This window comes from Apium graveolens, unplaced genomic scaffold, assembly GCF_009905375.1.
Source record: "Apium graveolens cultivar Ventura unplaced genomic scaffold, ASM990537v1 ctg750, whole genome shotgun sequence".
NCBI lineage: Eukaryota > Viridiplantae > Streptophyta > Magnoliopsida > Apiales > Apiaceae > Apium > Apium graveolens.
Window position 1 is genome coordinate 2,372 of NW_027420377.1, and position 16,072 is coordinate 18,443.

General features: G+C 31.7%; 1 protein-coding gene across 1 annotated transcript; it reads left to right on the plus strand.

Moving 5' to 3' along the window:
* Window positions 1–12,129: 12,129 nt before the first annotated feature.
* On the plus strand, window positions 12,130–15,685 carry LOC141704160 (F-box protein PP2-B15-like). Its single transcript, XM_074507470.1, has 3 exons — window positions 12,130–12,378; window positions 13,450–13,553; window positions 15,271–15,685. Exons 1-3 carry the CDS (start codon window positions 12,130–12,132, stop codon window positions 15,683–15,685), a joined length of 768 nt encoding a protein of 255 aa, XP_074363571.1.
* The last annotated feature ends 387 nt before the right edge of the window (window positions 15,686–16,072 follow it).

Here is a 16,072-nt window from a genome sequence, read left to right on the forward strand (position 1 = left end):
TATTAAAAAAATCTCAGGGTTATATAGAATCACATAAATAGGATTATCGAGCTGCAATAAAAATAGAAATAATTACAATACAATTTTAATATTAGTTATTTCATTAAAAATAAAATAATATAGAGTTTGTATCAGAAATAGGATGATTGGAGTGAAACCAAAATATGAGTTGGATAAAAATAAGGTAATATCAAATTTGGGACCAAACTTAATAGAATTAAGACATACAAGTAAAAATACCAAAAATAATATTAAACTTAATAGATTATCAGATACATAGAAGTATAAGACATACATACCGAAAAAGGGTCTAAACAAAGTTTTAATAGAAATAAAAGATATACAAAAGTATAATGAATAAGTGACACCAAAAGTTGATAATACGATTATTGTACACTTGTATATGAGGGTTTCGTTATTAATCATAGTTATAATAGTTATGTTAAGTTAAGTTTATTTTATTAATAATATAAGGATAATTGAAACAATTAAGAGCACCCGGTATTATGTAGATACATGACGTGGTCATGTGAGTATTTTTAAACCCAAGGAGCCCTAGGAAGAAACTTCTTTTATAATTATAGAGTTACGTATGCTATAACAATCTTTGTTATTGAACGAACCCTTCTCTAATATATGTTTCATTCCAACAAAGGCAGATGAGACAAAAGTAGTCCATTACTGTAGATGAAATGCATTCCTCCTATTTAAAGATATCTATGAATTTGCTTCTTTCCTCCCATATCTATTAATAAAAGCATGAGCATCTTCAGCCAGCAGGACCTTACTTTGGCAAATAAATTTTTATGTTTTTTTGGTTTATCTATAAACAAATCTCAGTCAACGAAAATTCTAGGTTAAATTTATTATAAGCTCACTTTAAATGTTACGTGCAAATTTAACACAAAATCATGTGAACATTTAAAAATGGATTATAGTTTTTCAAGACATTTCCAAAACTGCAGCATTTTGTTCTCAAAACAAAATCTTAAGACTCACTAGATAGTTGTGACGGTGACGGAGTTATAGTAAGGGCCATCGAGGAACACACGGCCCCCCAAATAATTCTTTTACGTTTCTTAAATCATTTAAAAATTTTTAAGAACATATTAAAGTGCCCACGTTAACATAAAAAAAACAAGAGGGTGCCACCCAAAAATTTCTCCGGTGGACGGGGTTAACAGGGTGGCGATACCACAAGGTGCACCACGAAGTAAATAATTTTTAGGTCGGACCCTGGTCGTGACTAAAAAAGACATGGTATATTTGGTGGGGCGAGAAAAATAAAAGTTGGGGGGAAATATTAAAGCCTCGGTATATCTCAGTTCCCTTTTTTTCTTTATAACTAGCTCTATATGCCGTGCAATGCACGTGCATGTTTTATAGTATGTGAATTGATGTTATTTTGACTGTAATTATCGACCATATATTCATGTTGTTTCCGGATGGATCGATTAACTAAATAATTCTCTTTATGAAATTGAGATCGATTAACTAAATATCTTTCTTTATGAAATTGAAATATACGATCAAAATATAATACAAATGAAAGCACACATATCTCATGAAAATAATTACAACTCATAAGAATAAAATATTGCGGAGTTAATTAAAGAGTTATTATAGTTGTTTACATGGTACAATTAGTGATACAAAATATAATGAATATGAGGTAATCTTACTTTCCATGTTAGAAAATGTAATGATTGGATATGAAAGCCGACACATTAAATAGAATATTGTACAATTGATAATATAAATACATCTTTCAATATACATCATTTTTTATGATAAATATAATAGATTGGCCATTAATAAATTATAATGAAAATTGAAAAATGGACTAAATTGGTTGAACTACTAATTTACGGTTTATCAAAAATCGAGAATTTATCGAAATGCTAAATCGAAATAATATCGAACATATTTTTATATTCTTTTTAAAATATATAAGTAAAATAATTATATTTGAGATGTAAAATTGCATTTGTACATCCATACTAAGTTATAACATTATTTGTGTGCATTATTTTTAAAATAATAAGAGTCTTAATCATCTTTACGCATCTCTCTTCCTCTTCCTTTATCTTTTTAGTATCTATTCGGCAGTCGTCTGATTTCTTCATTTAAAATCGTCATTCTTCACCAACTCGATGCTGAGTATATTCTTCTTCCTTTTTTTCTCTTCATAGCCTTAAATTTGTGTTTGATTCGTCAAATTTTGATCGGAAAATTGCCGATTTTGATCAAAAATGGCAAAAATGTTGTATGCTCCGATTTTGTTCAATAGATTGTTTGGTTGTCTTGTAGCAATTTATTGGCAAAATTTTTGATTTCCATACCACTTCAGTAATCTTATAACTCTTTTACTTATACCTCTGGAAAACTTTAAGTTCGTTAATGTAAAAAAAATGATTCACCTTACTATTGTAAAATATTAATGTAACTGTGATGAACTTGATATTTTAATATTTTATTATATATTCAAAATCTTCAAACCAGACTTAGTTTATATTCGATTTGGTCATATAATAAGAATCTCAACTTTATTATAAACCTCCCTCATAACCCACTCTTTTATTGATATACATAGAGAATATCTATTTTATTTCTTGAATTTAATACTTGATACACTAACATTGTCATTTTCAGATTAGCTAAAATATAAAATTAATTTGCTGAAAATAAATTTATTTTATATAAAGTCTTTAAAAATAATAAGAATTTAGTATATATAGGCAAATATTATTAAATTTTAGATATCTAATTATAGGTTGTTAATATTCAATGATAAATGGTAACATGTATAAAATTATTAATACTAATGAGTTAGGTGTATTTAATATATGTTATTAAATATGAAAATTATTTATATTTATTAATAAGGAGTAATAATGACTTAAGTGTAATTAATACATGGTATTAAATTTGACAATTATTTGTATTTATTATTGAGGGGTAAATTGTAATCTGGACTAAATTGTCTCACCAACCCCTATTTGCTCTATTATATATAATCGATTGGACATCGTTTTTTTTGTTAAAAAGAAAATTTAGAAAATGTTTAATAAAATTCAAAATGAGCTATTTAATCTAAATATTGTTTTTTTTGAAAAGCAACCAACTATATTAAAGGGACAAAGCCCAAGACAAAGCCCAAGCATCCTTACAACCAACCCAATTGAAAATGGGCTCAACAAACTTATCTTCAAGAAACCAATAACATCCCACATAATTAACCACTAAAAATCAATATTATAACTAAATAAAATTAAATTCAAATTAATAAAAAGAAAAAAAAGTGTTGGACTTCCCTAACAGCTTTCCACCTGCAGCATCATCACACCATCACCAAGTCACGACTCCATTTCTGCCTCTCCTTGCTGCACATCAACCGCTTCAAGCATCCCAGCAGCAGGCAAAGCCACCACAATCTGATGCTCCCAAATTCTCTTCATCTGCATCCACTTCTTCATTCTGCAACCCAACTCCCTGGTCCTCAGCTCCATTCTGCAAACCAACTTCCTGAGGATCCATCACCTCATCTTCCAGCACCTCAGCCTCTCTCCTTGCCTAACAGCCCTGAACCTCTGCTCAATACTTCCAAGCCCCATGTCTAGATACCAAAATTCTTCAATTCTTCCAAAGTCCCTCTCCACAATAACCATCCTATCCCAATGGTTAGCCCCATATTCCGCCAAATAAGCCGCTAGAACATTGGCTTCCCTATCAACCAGCCTAAGTTCACACTTAAAGTTCCTATCAGCCTTCCTTTGATTTAACTGCCACAATACATGAGCGTATTGAGGCCTAGCACCAAGAACCGGAGAGTTAAGCAACTCCCAATACGCATCTACATGATCAGTTTCCAAAATCAATCTCTTATATCCCTTGTAGTATGCTTCCTTAAGCCCTTCAAACAATGCATGCAGCTCATTCTCCCTCTAATCACCCAAACCCAGAGACCCACCAGTTATATGCACAATGACCCCTAGATAATCCCTGAACACTGCCCCTATACCCGAATGACGCCCATTGGGCAAAGCTTCATGTGAAAAATAACTGTGCACATTGTACTTCACCACCCCCTTACTTGGCATCACCACCTTGCATTAATATTAATATTCCCTTTCTCCATTAAAACCCTAAAACAAGAATGTAAACCCTAAACTTAACTCTCTCCCCAACGAATATAAACTAAGTTTCTTAACAAGCATGTGTGAGATTGTCTACATGCAGAGAGCCACTTATATACTACCCCCAATTAGTCCCCCAAGAGACTGTCATAATGACTCTATAGCCTCAAAACTGTTCTCTAACGCAACCTTTTAAGTTTCCAAGAAGGTATCTAAAAAACCTTTCCATTCTCTCCAAGCAAAATAATTACACTACTCCTAATCATAACTAGGCAATTTAATATCTAAAATTTACTAAATCCTGATAACCGAAGAAAAATAAACTACTGTAACACGTAACAAAATTCTTATTTAATCACCTCCAATTTATTCAGAAAAACTCCCCTTTTTGCATGCCCATCTGCAATTCCATTCCACCTTCTATTAATATGCTTTAACTGAATATCTAACAGCTTCTCATTCCACATTTTTTCCTGGAGTAAACCCATATCCACTTTCTTTACTAATTTCTCATTATCCGACAACACCAATACATGCTTACTGAACCACCTGCAATCCTTGATTAACTCAAGAGGAGTTTCTAAAGCAAATTTCTCCACTTCTAACACACTAAGAAGAAATGCAGGTCCTGCAAACTGCATTAGTATTTCTCCTGCACTATTTTGAACTATTCCACCAATGCCACTAAATTTTTTCCTTGAATCTCCTTCTTAAAACTTCCATCTATACATGTAATGATATCAAAATTACCTTTCTTTACAAAGTCAGTCCAAAAATCTTTCTCACTTGCTGTAACTACCCCAACTGGATTAGTAAACCACCATTCCCTTCTCTTTGTGCTGATATCCCCATTAACCAAACACCATTCCAATGCTCTACTTTGGATCAGAATATATACCTGTTTGTGATTTGGAGAGTTATTATCAAAAATACATTAATTTCTATGCTTCCAAAGTGTTCACATAGTAGCTATTAACACAGTACTCCAATCTGATCTAATCCTTCATGATGAAAAACCACCTTAGATCTCCACATTGAACCCCAATCTACAACATATACCTTTGAAACTATCCCCCACCAACTTAAAACCAAAATCCAAATCTTCCTTAAAAAAACACACTCCCAGAAAATGTGCTCTTGGGACTCCTTCTCAACACCACATAATAAACAAACCTTACATTTACTGTAGTCATGCATTCTGTGAGCTAACCAAACCTTTGTTGGAACAATTTTTGATTTTACCTTCCATAAAAATAATTTTACCTTTTCAGGCACCTTGTATTTCCAAATTTGTTCCCATTCATTGCCTTTCTCGACTTCACTGTTGACCAGTACTTCATAAGCTACTCTGCTACTGTATGTATCCTTAACTGGTACCCAAATAATTATGTCCTTTTTAGCAGAGAAGCTCACTGCATTTACTATATCTTCAAGCTCCTTCAGATCCTCTAATTCCCAAATTGTCAACTTCCTTTTCCAAAATACTCACCACTCCTATCATAACAATCCCATAAGGTCTTAAAAATGCTTACTTCTTTCTGTTGTAACTTAGAAAGACTGTACAACCTAGGGAATCTTTCCATTATGGTTATATCTTTGTACCAAAGATCTTCCCAAAAAAGAGCTGAATCCCCATCACCAACTTCCCATCTCATATATCTAGGTCCAAAAAAACCATATTCAGAGTGTTTAGCAACTGCCTTTATTATGCCCTGTACCATTATTAAGCATGATTTCTGTTTTCCTAGCAACTCTAACCCCTCACTCTGACCACAACCATACTTGCCTCTTAACCATACATTCCATGCCATCTTTCTCTCAGCTTGCCATTTAAACCACCACTTACAAAGCAATAATGAGTTCCTAATCTTCAATGAACTCAGGCCTAATCCTCCTTGTTTCCTTGACTTGCATACTAAGCTCCAAGCTACTAAATACATCTTTTTACCTTTCTCTTCTCCATCCCCTGAAGAGTTTCCCCAAAAAAATCCCTTCTAATTATTTCTAGTTGATTACAGACTCCTACTGGTACTTTGTGTAATGCAAACCAATAGATAGGTAAACTATCCAAAGTAGACTTAACCAAAGATAACCTCCCAGTTTGGTTCAAACTATCTCTCTTCCAGTTGGCTAATTTACTCCTAAACTTCTCCACCAATCGTTTCCAAAAAACTTTCTTTCTTGAGCTAACACCAATTTAACTCCCTAAATAAACCAAAGGCCAAGATCCTAATTGCAACCCAACCTTTCTGCCATAAAATTAAGTTCTGAATTTGGAATATGATAAGAGTATATGCTACTTTTTGGAAGTTAATCTTCAAACCTGACAACAACTGAAAACATTGTAATACTTTTTTTATTCCCAGAATGGATTTCTCATTTCCATGTAAAAAAACTATTGTATCATCAGCATACTGCAGATGAGTAATTTTCTTACCTTCCTTTCCCAATTGTAAGCCCTCAATGATTCCTTGCTCACTTGCTGCATTTAACATGCTGCATTTAACATACTGCTTAGTACCTCTCCCGTTAAATTGAAAAGCATGGGAGAAAGAGGGTCCCCTTGTCTAATACCATTAGACATGCTGAATTCTTTAGTAGGTGTACCATTAACCAGCACAGATATCCTTATTGACTTAAAAAATCCTCCATCCACTTAATTCATCTGGTCCCCAGGCCCAAACACTTTAGAGTTCTGAACAAAAAACTCTAATTCACAGAGTCAAAAGCCTTCTCAAAATCCAATTTTAAGATCAAACCTTTATTCTTTGACTTCTTCATACTGTGGTACACCTCATTTACTATGAAGATGCTTTCAGCAGCCTGCCTACCCTTTACAAAACCAAGCTGATTTACGCCTACCAACTTATCATAAACTGTACTTAGCCTATTTGCCAACACCTTAGTTAAAATTTTAGCAACACTATTTATTAAGCTTATAGGTCTAAACTCACTTGGCTTATTTGGTACCCTGGCCTTAAGAACCAGAGCTATGAATGAAGAATTAAAGCATATAGGAAGACATCCAGTATTAGCAAACGAATTAAACCCTTCCAACACTTTATCCTTTAGAAAAGGCCAAAACTCCTTAATATACTTCATGTTGAATCCATCTGGCCCAGGAGCTTTATCACTACTGAATGATTTCAATGCAATTATTATCTCCTCCATACAGAAATCCCTCTCCAAAAACAACACTTCTTCCTTATTTAACCTCTTATCTATAAGTGACCCCACCTCCAAACATTCCATCTTTTTTGAATTGAATATAGCTTTAAAGTACTTGTAAAAAACCATTCTGACCTCCTGAGCTTCAGTTACAACCTTTCCATCCACAACAATTCTGTCAATTTTATTTCGACATCTCCTTTTCTGAATCACTTTATTAAAAAATTTTGTATTTTTGTCCCCCTGCAGATTCCAATTAATCCTTGCTTTCTGCCTTAGCATTGAATCCCTTTTCCTATAACTATCAGCTAATCTTACTTGGCACCTAACAACTTCCTCTCCTCCAACATGACCCATCTAAGCATTCCAATATGTTTTCTACCTCTTTAATCTTAATCTCTAGCTTATCCTTAGCTCCTTTGCACCATTGTTTCATTCCCAACTTAAATTTCTTTAACATGACTTGAATATTCACTTGCATTCTAGCTTCTTTACCTAGCTTCTTTACCTAGCTTCCAAAAATTTTCCATTTTCACCCTAACCTCTTCATCATACAGCCACCAATTAAACACCCTAAAAGGCACTGGATCATTCCGAATTTTACAAGCATACATCAACAAAGGTCTATGATCCGATATCATCCTATTAATTTCCATAACTTCCCAGTTATCTCGAGCACACCAACTATCATTCACCAGAACTTTGTCTAACTTACTAAACCTTCCAAAAGGACCAAACCAAGTAAAACTTTCATTTATCAACCCAATCTCACACAAATTATTATTCTTAATAAAATCTTTAAAACCCTGCACATCTAATCTCTATATGTGCAATTGACACTCTCTTTTTCATCCATAATACTATTAAAGTCCCCAAGCACACACACCAACTCATTTCCTGTGATAAGTAAGATTTTTGATATCTCACCAAAATTGCCTCTTACCTTTTAAGTTTAAAGGACCATACACATTGACTATATGAAAAACTTCATCTGTTAAATGCATTTGAGCTGAACCCACTGCCAAGTTTTTCCTGAAGCCGAGCCTAAATTTTTATAACACAAATTATCCAATGCTAAAATCAGTCCCCCTGACAAACCTTCTAAATTCTGTATAAGCCATCCTACTTGACCACTGTCCCAAATGGATTTCTCCCAAAATTTATTCCATTCCATACATTTTGTTTCCTGCAAACACAGTATATTAACTCTTATAGATTTGATCATATCTTTAACCATTCTTCTCTTCACACCATTACACAACCCTCTACAATTCCAAGATTATTCTTATATCTTTTACTGACATAATGGTTTACTTTTACTAGTACAACTTCTTTACTACTTCAATCTTACAATTCTCCTTTTTGCAGCTGCTCTGCTATCCCAATAATAACTTTCTCTCTATCCCCTAACACCTTTAGCCCAATTTGTTCAGCACAATCTATTATTTCTCTAGCAGCTTCTTTCCTTTTTACCTCTTTGTTTCCTGACAAAGTCACAAAACTACCTCCAAACCCTAAACAAGGGCCTAACCTATTATTTCTCCCAAGATACTTCCTACATCCTAAATTAACACGTCCTTTCAAGTCAAAAGGATTGTTAAACTTTTTACCTTTCTTTTTAGGTCTACCTACTCCTTTGACTTTGAGCTTAATAATTTTATTACACAAAGTACCTTGTGAAGTACCGGTAAAAACACCAGACTCTAAACTGTCAGACTTTTCCACTATGTTCTTTGTCTCTCCAGACTTCAGCTCACTTAAAAAATCCTTACTAGTTGATTTAGAGTTTGTTCTAACCACTTCTTCTGCAGCTTGACTATTTAACAAAACCAACCTCCCCTCATGCACTTTTCCATCCACCTCCAACACCTCCACCTTTTTACGCAATTCAAGTTCCTGAAGAACACCTACATTTCCTTTCGAGTAGCCTTGACTCCCCTTACTGCTACAACTTTGGATTCCACAGCCTGACTAGTACTCACTTCCCTATCTACTTTTAAGTCCTTATCTTTTGACTCCATTCTACCATGCTCCTTCATAACTTTTGATATAATCTCTCCTTCAGATAAACTCATTGAACCCATTTTATTCTTCAGCTCCTTCCCATTTACAAATGACTGGATTAAAAAACTCACTCTCATTATCTTTCTGATAGGACCAACTAATCCAATCCCCCAACCATCTCGTATAGCCCTTCGAATTTTCTTCTAACCACACATTCATTGGGATCCCATAGCTTTGTAACCATACTGTCCTGGAAACAACCAGATCGTCATCTTTAAATTTTCTCAGACTCCTAAACCATTTCTCAAAAAGCTTATCTGCATATTCTTCCCACCCCTTGTCACGCATACTAGCTAATAAGAACTTTCGAGAAGTTAATCCCACTACATTGACCTGTTCTATCCCTTCTACTCGTAACTTATTTTGCAACGAGCTCGCTGATTCATCAGTTCTTGAGAAAGCCACTTTGGTATCATATAAACCCTCCTCAACTTCTTTATCTACTACTGCTTCAATATATTCAAACATTTCAACCCCCAACTCCTTCTCCTGATTTCCATTTTCATGCTTATTTCCAACCTCAGCATTCATTTTGACAACATCCTTTTTAATATTATTATAGTCATCCCTATTCCTAATCTGATTTGACCCAACCACATTATCTTTGTACACCCTAAAATCTCCTTTTCCTTGATCTCTACTAACCTTTTTTCATTAAGACTCATATGAATATAAGATCCTAAACCCCCCTTTCCCTTAACATTAAGAATAATTGTACCGGCTTCAAGCTCCGAAGTTGTCTTGACAAAACCATATATTTTCCCTCTTTTGTCCCTTTTTCCAGGCATAATTATATCCAAAATAACCCCTGAACCCCTCAAGCAATTCCAAATTTCCCTAGCTATGCACTATCCCGGAATATTATACAGAAAAATCGTGAAACTTGACTCCATTCTTGCTTTCCCTACCTTTTTCTTCCTTTGCACCATTTGCCACTCCCCCTCATCCACAACTCTTTTGACATCCACCATCTTGTCTTTCTCATTCTTTAATGCTTGCGCATAAGTCTTGACATTTCCCCTTTCACCTTGACTTTTTCCTACACTTCTACTCTTCTCCTTCCATTCCAACCCTCCCCTACCTTTCAAGCTTCTCCAATGGATCTGATTTAAAGCTTCCGTTTAAAGCTCTCAGCACTAAACCCCTTCTTAGCTACCTTCAACTCACCTTCCTTAGTCCCCTCATTTTAAATTTTTTCCCGTTTGGCAGCAACCCCATAGCTGTTAACCTTTGAGAGAGAAGACATTTTTTTGTTCAAGTTGTTAATCGTGATCGTCCAGAGTAACCTGTTATTGAGATTAAAAAATTTGGAAATGTAAGATCAATCGAATCCGACATAATAGTGTTTTTTTCTCTATTAATCTAACTTTAAAGAAAAATAATTTGCCATTTTATACTTGTAAGAATATAGTGTGTACTAAATTTTAATTGGTAGAATTGTTTTATGATTTGATGTTTAACATTAGGTTAAAAAAATGGTGCAAAAAGAGATATTATAAATAATAATCTATAGACAAAGACAAGTAAATATAAAATATTATAATTAGAGAAAATAAACTCACAAATTTGTAAAAATTACACTTAACAAGTTTTTTCAATCTTATTACAATAAACATAAAATTACTAGATCAAATGTACATATTTGTAAATATTTTTTTAGATAAACATAAATATTTGTATATTTATTAAATCTTATAACTAAGATCTAAAAAGGTAAACTTGAGATTGTTGCATATAAATATTAATAGAGTTCAAATTAAAGCATAGTAATATTTAAAATTAATTATGTGGTTAGGTTTGGACTAAACATATAGTCATTGTTTTTTAATTCAAGAACATTTGCACACTGCACGGATTTTAAATATTTTATTTTTCTTTAATATTTTACATCTATTAAATTATAATTTTCAAAGTAATTTTTTAAAAAAGAAAAATTTCTAGAGCAAAAGAAAAATATTATCTTACAAAGTAAGGGGCCGTGTCGTTTTTACAATAATGTTTATAACATAAATAGTCACCTATTTATTTTAATATTAACCATGACACAACTATTATTTTATTATTTAATAATTTTTTAACCTAAATTTTTTTTCTCCAAGCGTTTTTTATAATTTTTTTAAAAAAAACTCTCCAAGCAATTTATGTATAATAGTTTAACATTTTTTAGAATCATAAGTTTCAAAAATTTTCAAAAATGTAACATCGACTTTGTTAATTCAACTAACATAAAAGTTTTCTTAATCGAAATTTAAGTACGAGATACAATTACGAAATGATATATTTTCGGTATAAAATTTTTACAAATAAATTTTGCATTTTATAATAATATTTCATTTTTAATAAATCATTCAATTTTTATATTTCTTAGAATTTTTTAAATTTACAAAAAATCATTATTTTTCATATTTTTGTATATTGCAAAATCATTATTTGAAAAATCAATATTTTTTAATACTTTTGTATATTGCAAGGAATTTACGTGTGCGAAGCACGGGGAAGATTACTAGTTTAAATAATTTGTGAACATTTTATTTTCAAATGAGCTGTGTAGACCGGTCATCAAAATTTTGGACCTTAAAAAATATGGGTCATGATGGACCTTGAGGTATAGGCCCGTTTAGCTTAAATCTAGAAACATCTAAACCTTTCTGGTAGGTACGTTAAAAATAAGGGAGCAAAGATAATAAAAAACAAATTATATCATTACAATCAACTTTAAGACAAATTTGGGGAAGAAATCATACATCACAAAAGAACTAAGATGGAGCACCTTACGGAGAATTGCCTATCGTTAATATTATCATTCACATCACCCAAGGATACATGTAGAGCTTCAGGTGTTTCAACAGAATTGAGGGCTGCCAGTGATTCGGATGAGTTATGGAACAAATTTTTACCACCCGATATTAATCAAATTCTCACGAGATCAATCTCCACCTTGACTTACACCATGAAAAAACAACTTTATTTTTCTCTAGTGACTTGCTATCTGCTGGACGATGGCAATGTGGTAATTCTCTCAATTATTTCTTGATATTATTATTTGTTTACTAACTTTATTTCATTGTATTATTTTTAATATTTAATATTTAACATTTTGATATTTTTTTATGTTTTTATATCCTTGTCTATTAATTGTATTTCAATTAAGATAGTTTTTTAAATATTAGATCCAGTATTTTTTCTGTTAATATAAGTTTTAATTAAAATAGTTATATGTGTTTATTTTATATGTATGTAAAATAATAATAATAATTAAATATAATTTCAATAATTATTTCATAATGTAAAGTTTTGTAATAAGGTTTTTAAAAATAAAATAGGTATACTAAAGATTTAACGATGAGATTTAAAGATGTATTAATGTTAGAAAAGATTATAAATAAAAATTAAATATGTGTTTAATTAACATTAAGATACTTATACATATTTTAATTAAAATATGATTATAAAATAATTGTTCCCCGTGAAAATTAGTTTTAAAATATAAAATATTATTTTCTTTAATATATTTGGGATTTCATTATTGGTATTTAATTAAGTGCTTATCAAATGTCAAAGTTGGAAAACAATATATAGAAACAACTGAATGAAATGTAAGATTATTCTTTTTAAGACTGGGATGACCAAAGTTTACCATGTGTATTACTCCATATATTTAAATTTCTCATATATTTAAATTTATTCCCTGCCGTTTTTGCATTTTACATATTATAGATGTACCCTTATCTTCAAAGACTGATCAATGTAAGGGCATAAAGATTTAAATATTTCTTTATTTGTAATTAATGTTCTAAATTGACATATTCTCTTCAATTTCTCCATTAAAAAAATTAGTGTTTAGATGAATTATTTGTAGCTATATGATTATTTATAACTATATGATTGGGAGTAAAGATTGGATAGTTGACAACCAAAAATTTACAATAATTTATCCAAAAATTATGAATAAGTATTAGAAGTTAGAACTATTCATGATGATTTTTGGATTACTTATGTATTTGTATCATGATAAAAGAGAATGGTCCATAATCTTTTAGTTAAATTGTCTAATTACTTGATCTCATTATTGTTCTAACAGAGTTTTTGGTTGGATAAAGGAAGTGGAAAAAAATGTTTAATGGTAGCTGCTAGGCAGCTTGCCATTGTTCCTTGGTGGTGGCTGTTATATGATAGTAACTCAAGGTATGTGAATAATTATTGTTGCATTATTTACATATATGCAAATGTACATTTTGGTAAATACTAATCTGGTTCTAACTACAAATACTTGTGCATCACTCTATATAATCATAGTAACTTTTTATAAGTATTTTCTTTCTAGTATAACAAACTAATAAGGTGGGAATTATGGTCTCTAGTTGGGAACTGTTAGCTGTGTGTTGAGTTGTACAATGTAGTATATATTTTCTGCATACCTCAATTGAAAAGAAGCATTTAGGGATCAGGTGACAAGACAAATTAATGGGTTGTTTAGAGTCCTAACCTACAATACCAATTTTTTTAAAAATTATGTATATTATAAATTTTGCTTAATATTTTGATAAAAGATGTTATTTAAAGTATAAAATGGAATGCTTTTTTTGAAAATAAAGTAGCAAAACATTATTATGAAGGGTATTTTTCAAAATTCACATTTTTATCTATTAATAATATCATTTTAATAACAAAATTTTGAGCTAAGACTAAACCTTTTTTGTTAAAATTTGCAATCTCTTTAGGTATTGGCTTTTTGGGCAAAAAAATAACAGAAAATAGTAAAACAGTAGTGCTAATAAAGATAATAAATACAACATTATGCATATTTTCCTATATGAATGCAAATAAGAAGTCTATATTACATGTAGCCTGATCTATTACCTTAAATAATTTGAATAACTTCACCTCACCGGTCACACCCAACCAGCTAATTACAATTTAAGGATAAATCTAAATAATTTTGACTATTCTTGGTCTCCATTCGTGAATGCAAGTCAATTTTATGAAATGCAGGTCACATGACATTATCTTGTAAAAGATGTAAATCACTTTAGGCAATTACGGTTAGAAATGATAGTATTGATAGAGAAAGTGTTATTTCACAAAATAAATTTAATAATATTTTGATATGCACATATTTTGATATTTAATATTTTATAATATTATTGATATACACATATTTTATGAAAAAATAATATTTTAAATGTGATTTAATAGTAGAATTAGAACTACAAGGTCGTATTTTTTCAAAAGCATACTTCCTCGTCCTTTTTGGTAAAAACACTTTTCTAATGAGCAGATTTTAAAATTTTAATAAAATAGGATTTGAGGTAATTTTGCGCAAGAAATTGTAGTTTTGTGTGCAACAACTCCAAACTAGGGGTGTAAGCCAGTTGAGCCGAGTCCTAGACCGTGGCTCGGCTCGAACTCAATAAATATAGTTCGGGTTCGAGCTTTGAACTCGACCAAACTTTTAATTTCATGTAAAAAGTTCAGTAGGCTTGAGTTCGGTTTGAAAACTCGAATTTATTTCACTAAATATTAAAAAAATTCAAAATAGGATGGTTTGGCTCAAGTTCGATTGAATAATAAATAAATAATATAAAAAATATAAAAATATTTTTATAATAAAAATAACTGAAAATAATAGAGACTCAATAAGGCTCGAACCTTACGAGCCGAGTAATCGGAAGTTCGAACTCGACTCGGTTACAAATTTGAAAACCTCGAGCTCGAACTCGAGCTCGGCTTGATTAATTCCCAGCCGAATTGGAATTTTTACGAGCCGAGTTCGAGTAACTCACGAACAGTTTGACTAGTTTACACGTATTCCGAACGCATTGTAAGTGATGAATATGATTAAAGTCGTCCTCTCATCGCATGTATCATGCATTCATGCCTCAATGTGTTATCATATGAACAGATTTTCAGAGGAGGTTGCTGTACTTGACAAGGGGCGTGTTGATATTCGTGGCAAAATGAAAATTGGAATGTTGTCTCCTCACACCACTTATGAAACATATCTTGTCTTTAAAATATATGAGGATGCCTGCGGACTTGATTCGGCAAAGACATCCATTAGATTTGTTAATGAAAGAGAGGAGGTGCCTGATGATGAAGCTAGCATAGTTTATCCTGATCCAAGAACATCTGCACACAACATTGAGCAACGAAATGGAGAGTTTAGTCGGTGGAGGAAGGACAAATGGATGGAGATTAAGATAGCAGAGTTTGAGACTGGTGCAAGAGATGATGATGATGAGGTGGAGACACGATTTATGTCAACTGATACAAATGTACTCAAGGCTGGCCTTTATCGTACAAGGTTTCGAGTTTAGGCCCTAAACAACCCATGGCAGTTGTTTAATGAATTATCTGTTGCATGCTTTTATTTGTCTTTAAAACTTTCCTCATGTACTATGAATTATCTGTTATTGAAGGATGTTAATGAATTATGTTTTATGTAAAATTTGAGGGTTTAAGACAATTTTGTTTGTATCATGGTCTGTGTCCAATTTTAAGGCCCATATCATAACCGAATAACAGTTTCCTTTATTTAGGCCATCTCCAATTATAAATTATTTTATAATACCTTTATATGCAATATTTTCACCCTTTTAACCTTAATCACTATTTTATTTCCAATCATGACTTTTAAATATAATTTTAAATTTACTTCAAACATCATTCTAATTACATACAGCGTACACAATCCCTCCATACAC

Excerpts from the sequence above, each read along its gene's own strand:
- LOC141704160 (XM_074507470.1), top strand. The coding sequence starts at position 12,130 with ATGGAGCACCTTACGGAGAATTGCCTATCGTTAATATTATCATTCACA. Across the intron at positions 12,379-13,449 it reads TGCTGGACGATGGCAATGTG|AGTTTTTGGTTGGATAAAGG; the intron begins GTAATTCTCTCA and ends TTGTTCTAACAG. Across the intron at positions 13,554-15,270 it reads TTATATGATAGTAACTCAAG|ATTTTCAGAGGAGGTTGCTG; the intron begins GTATGTGAATAA and ends TCATATGAACAG.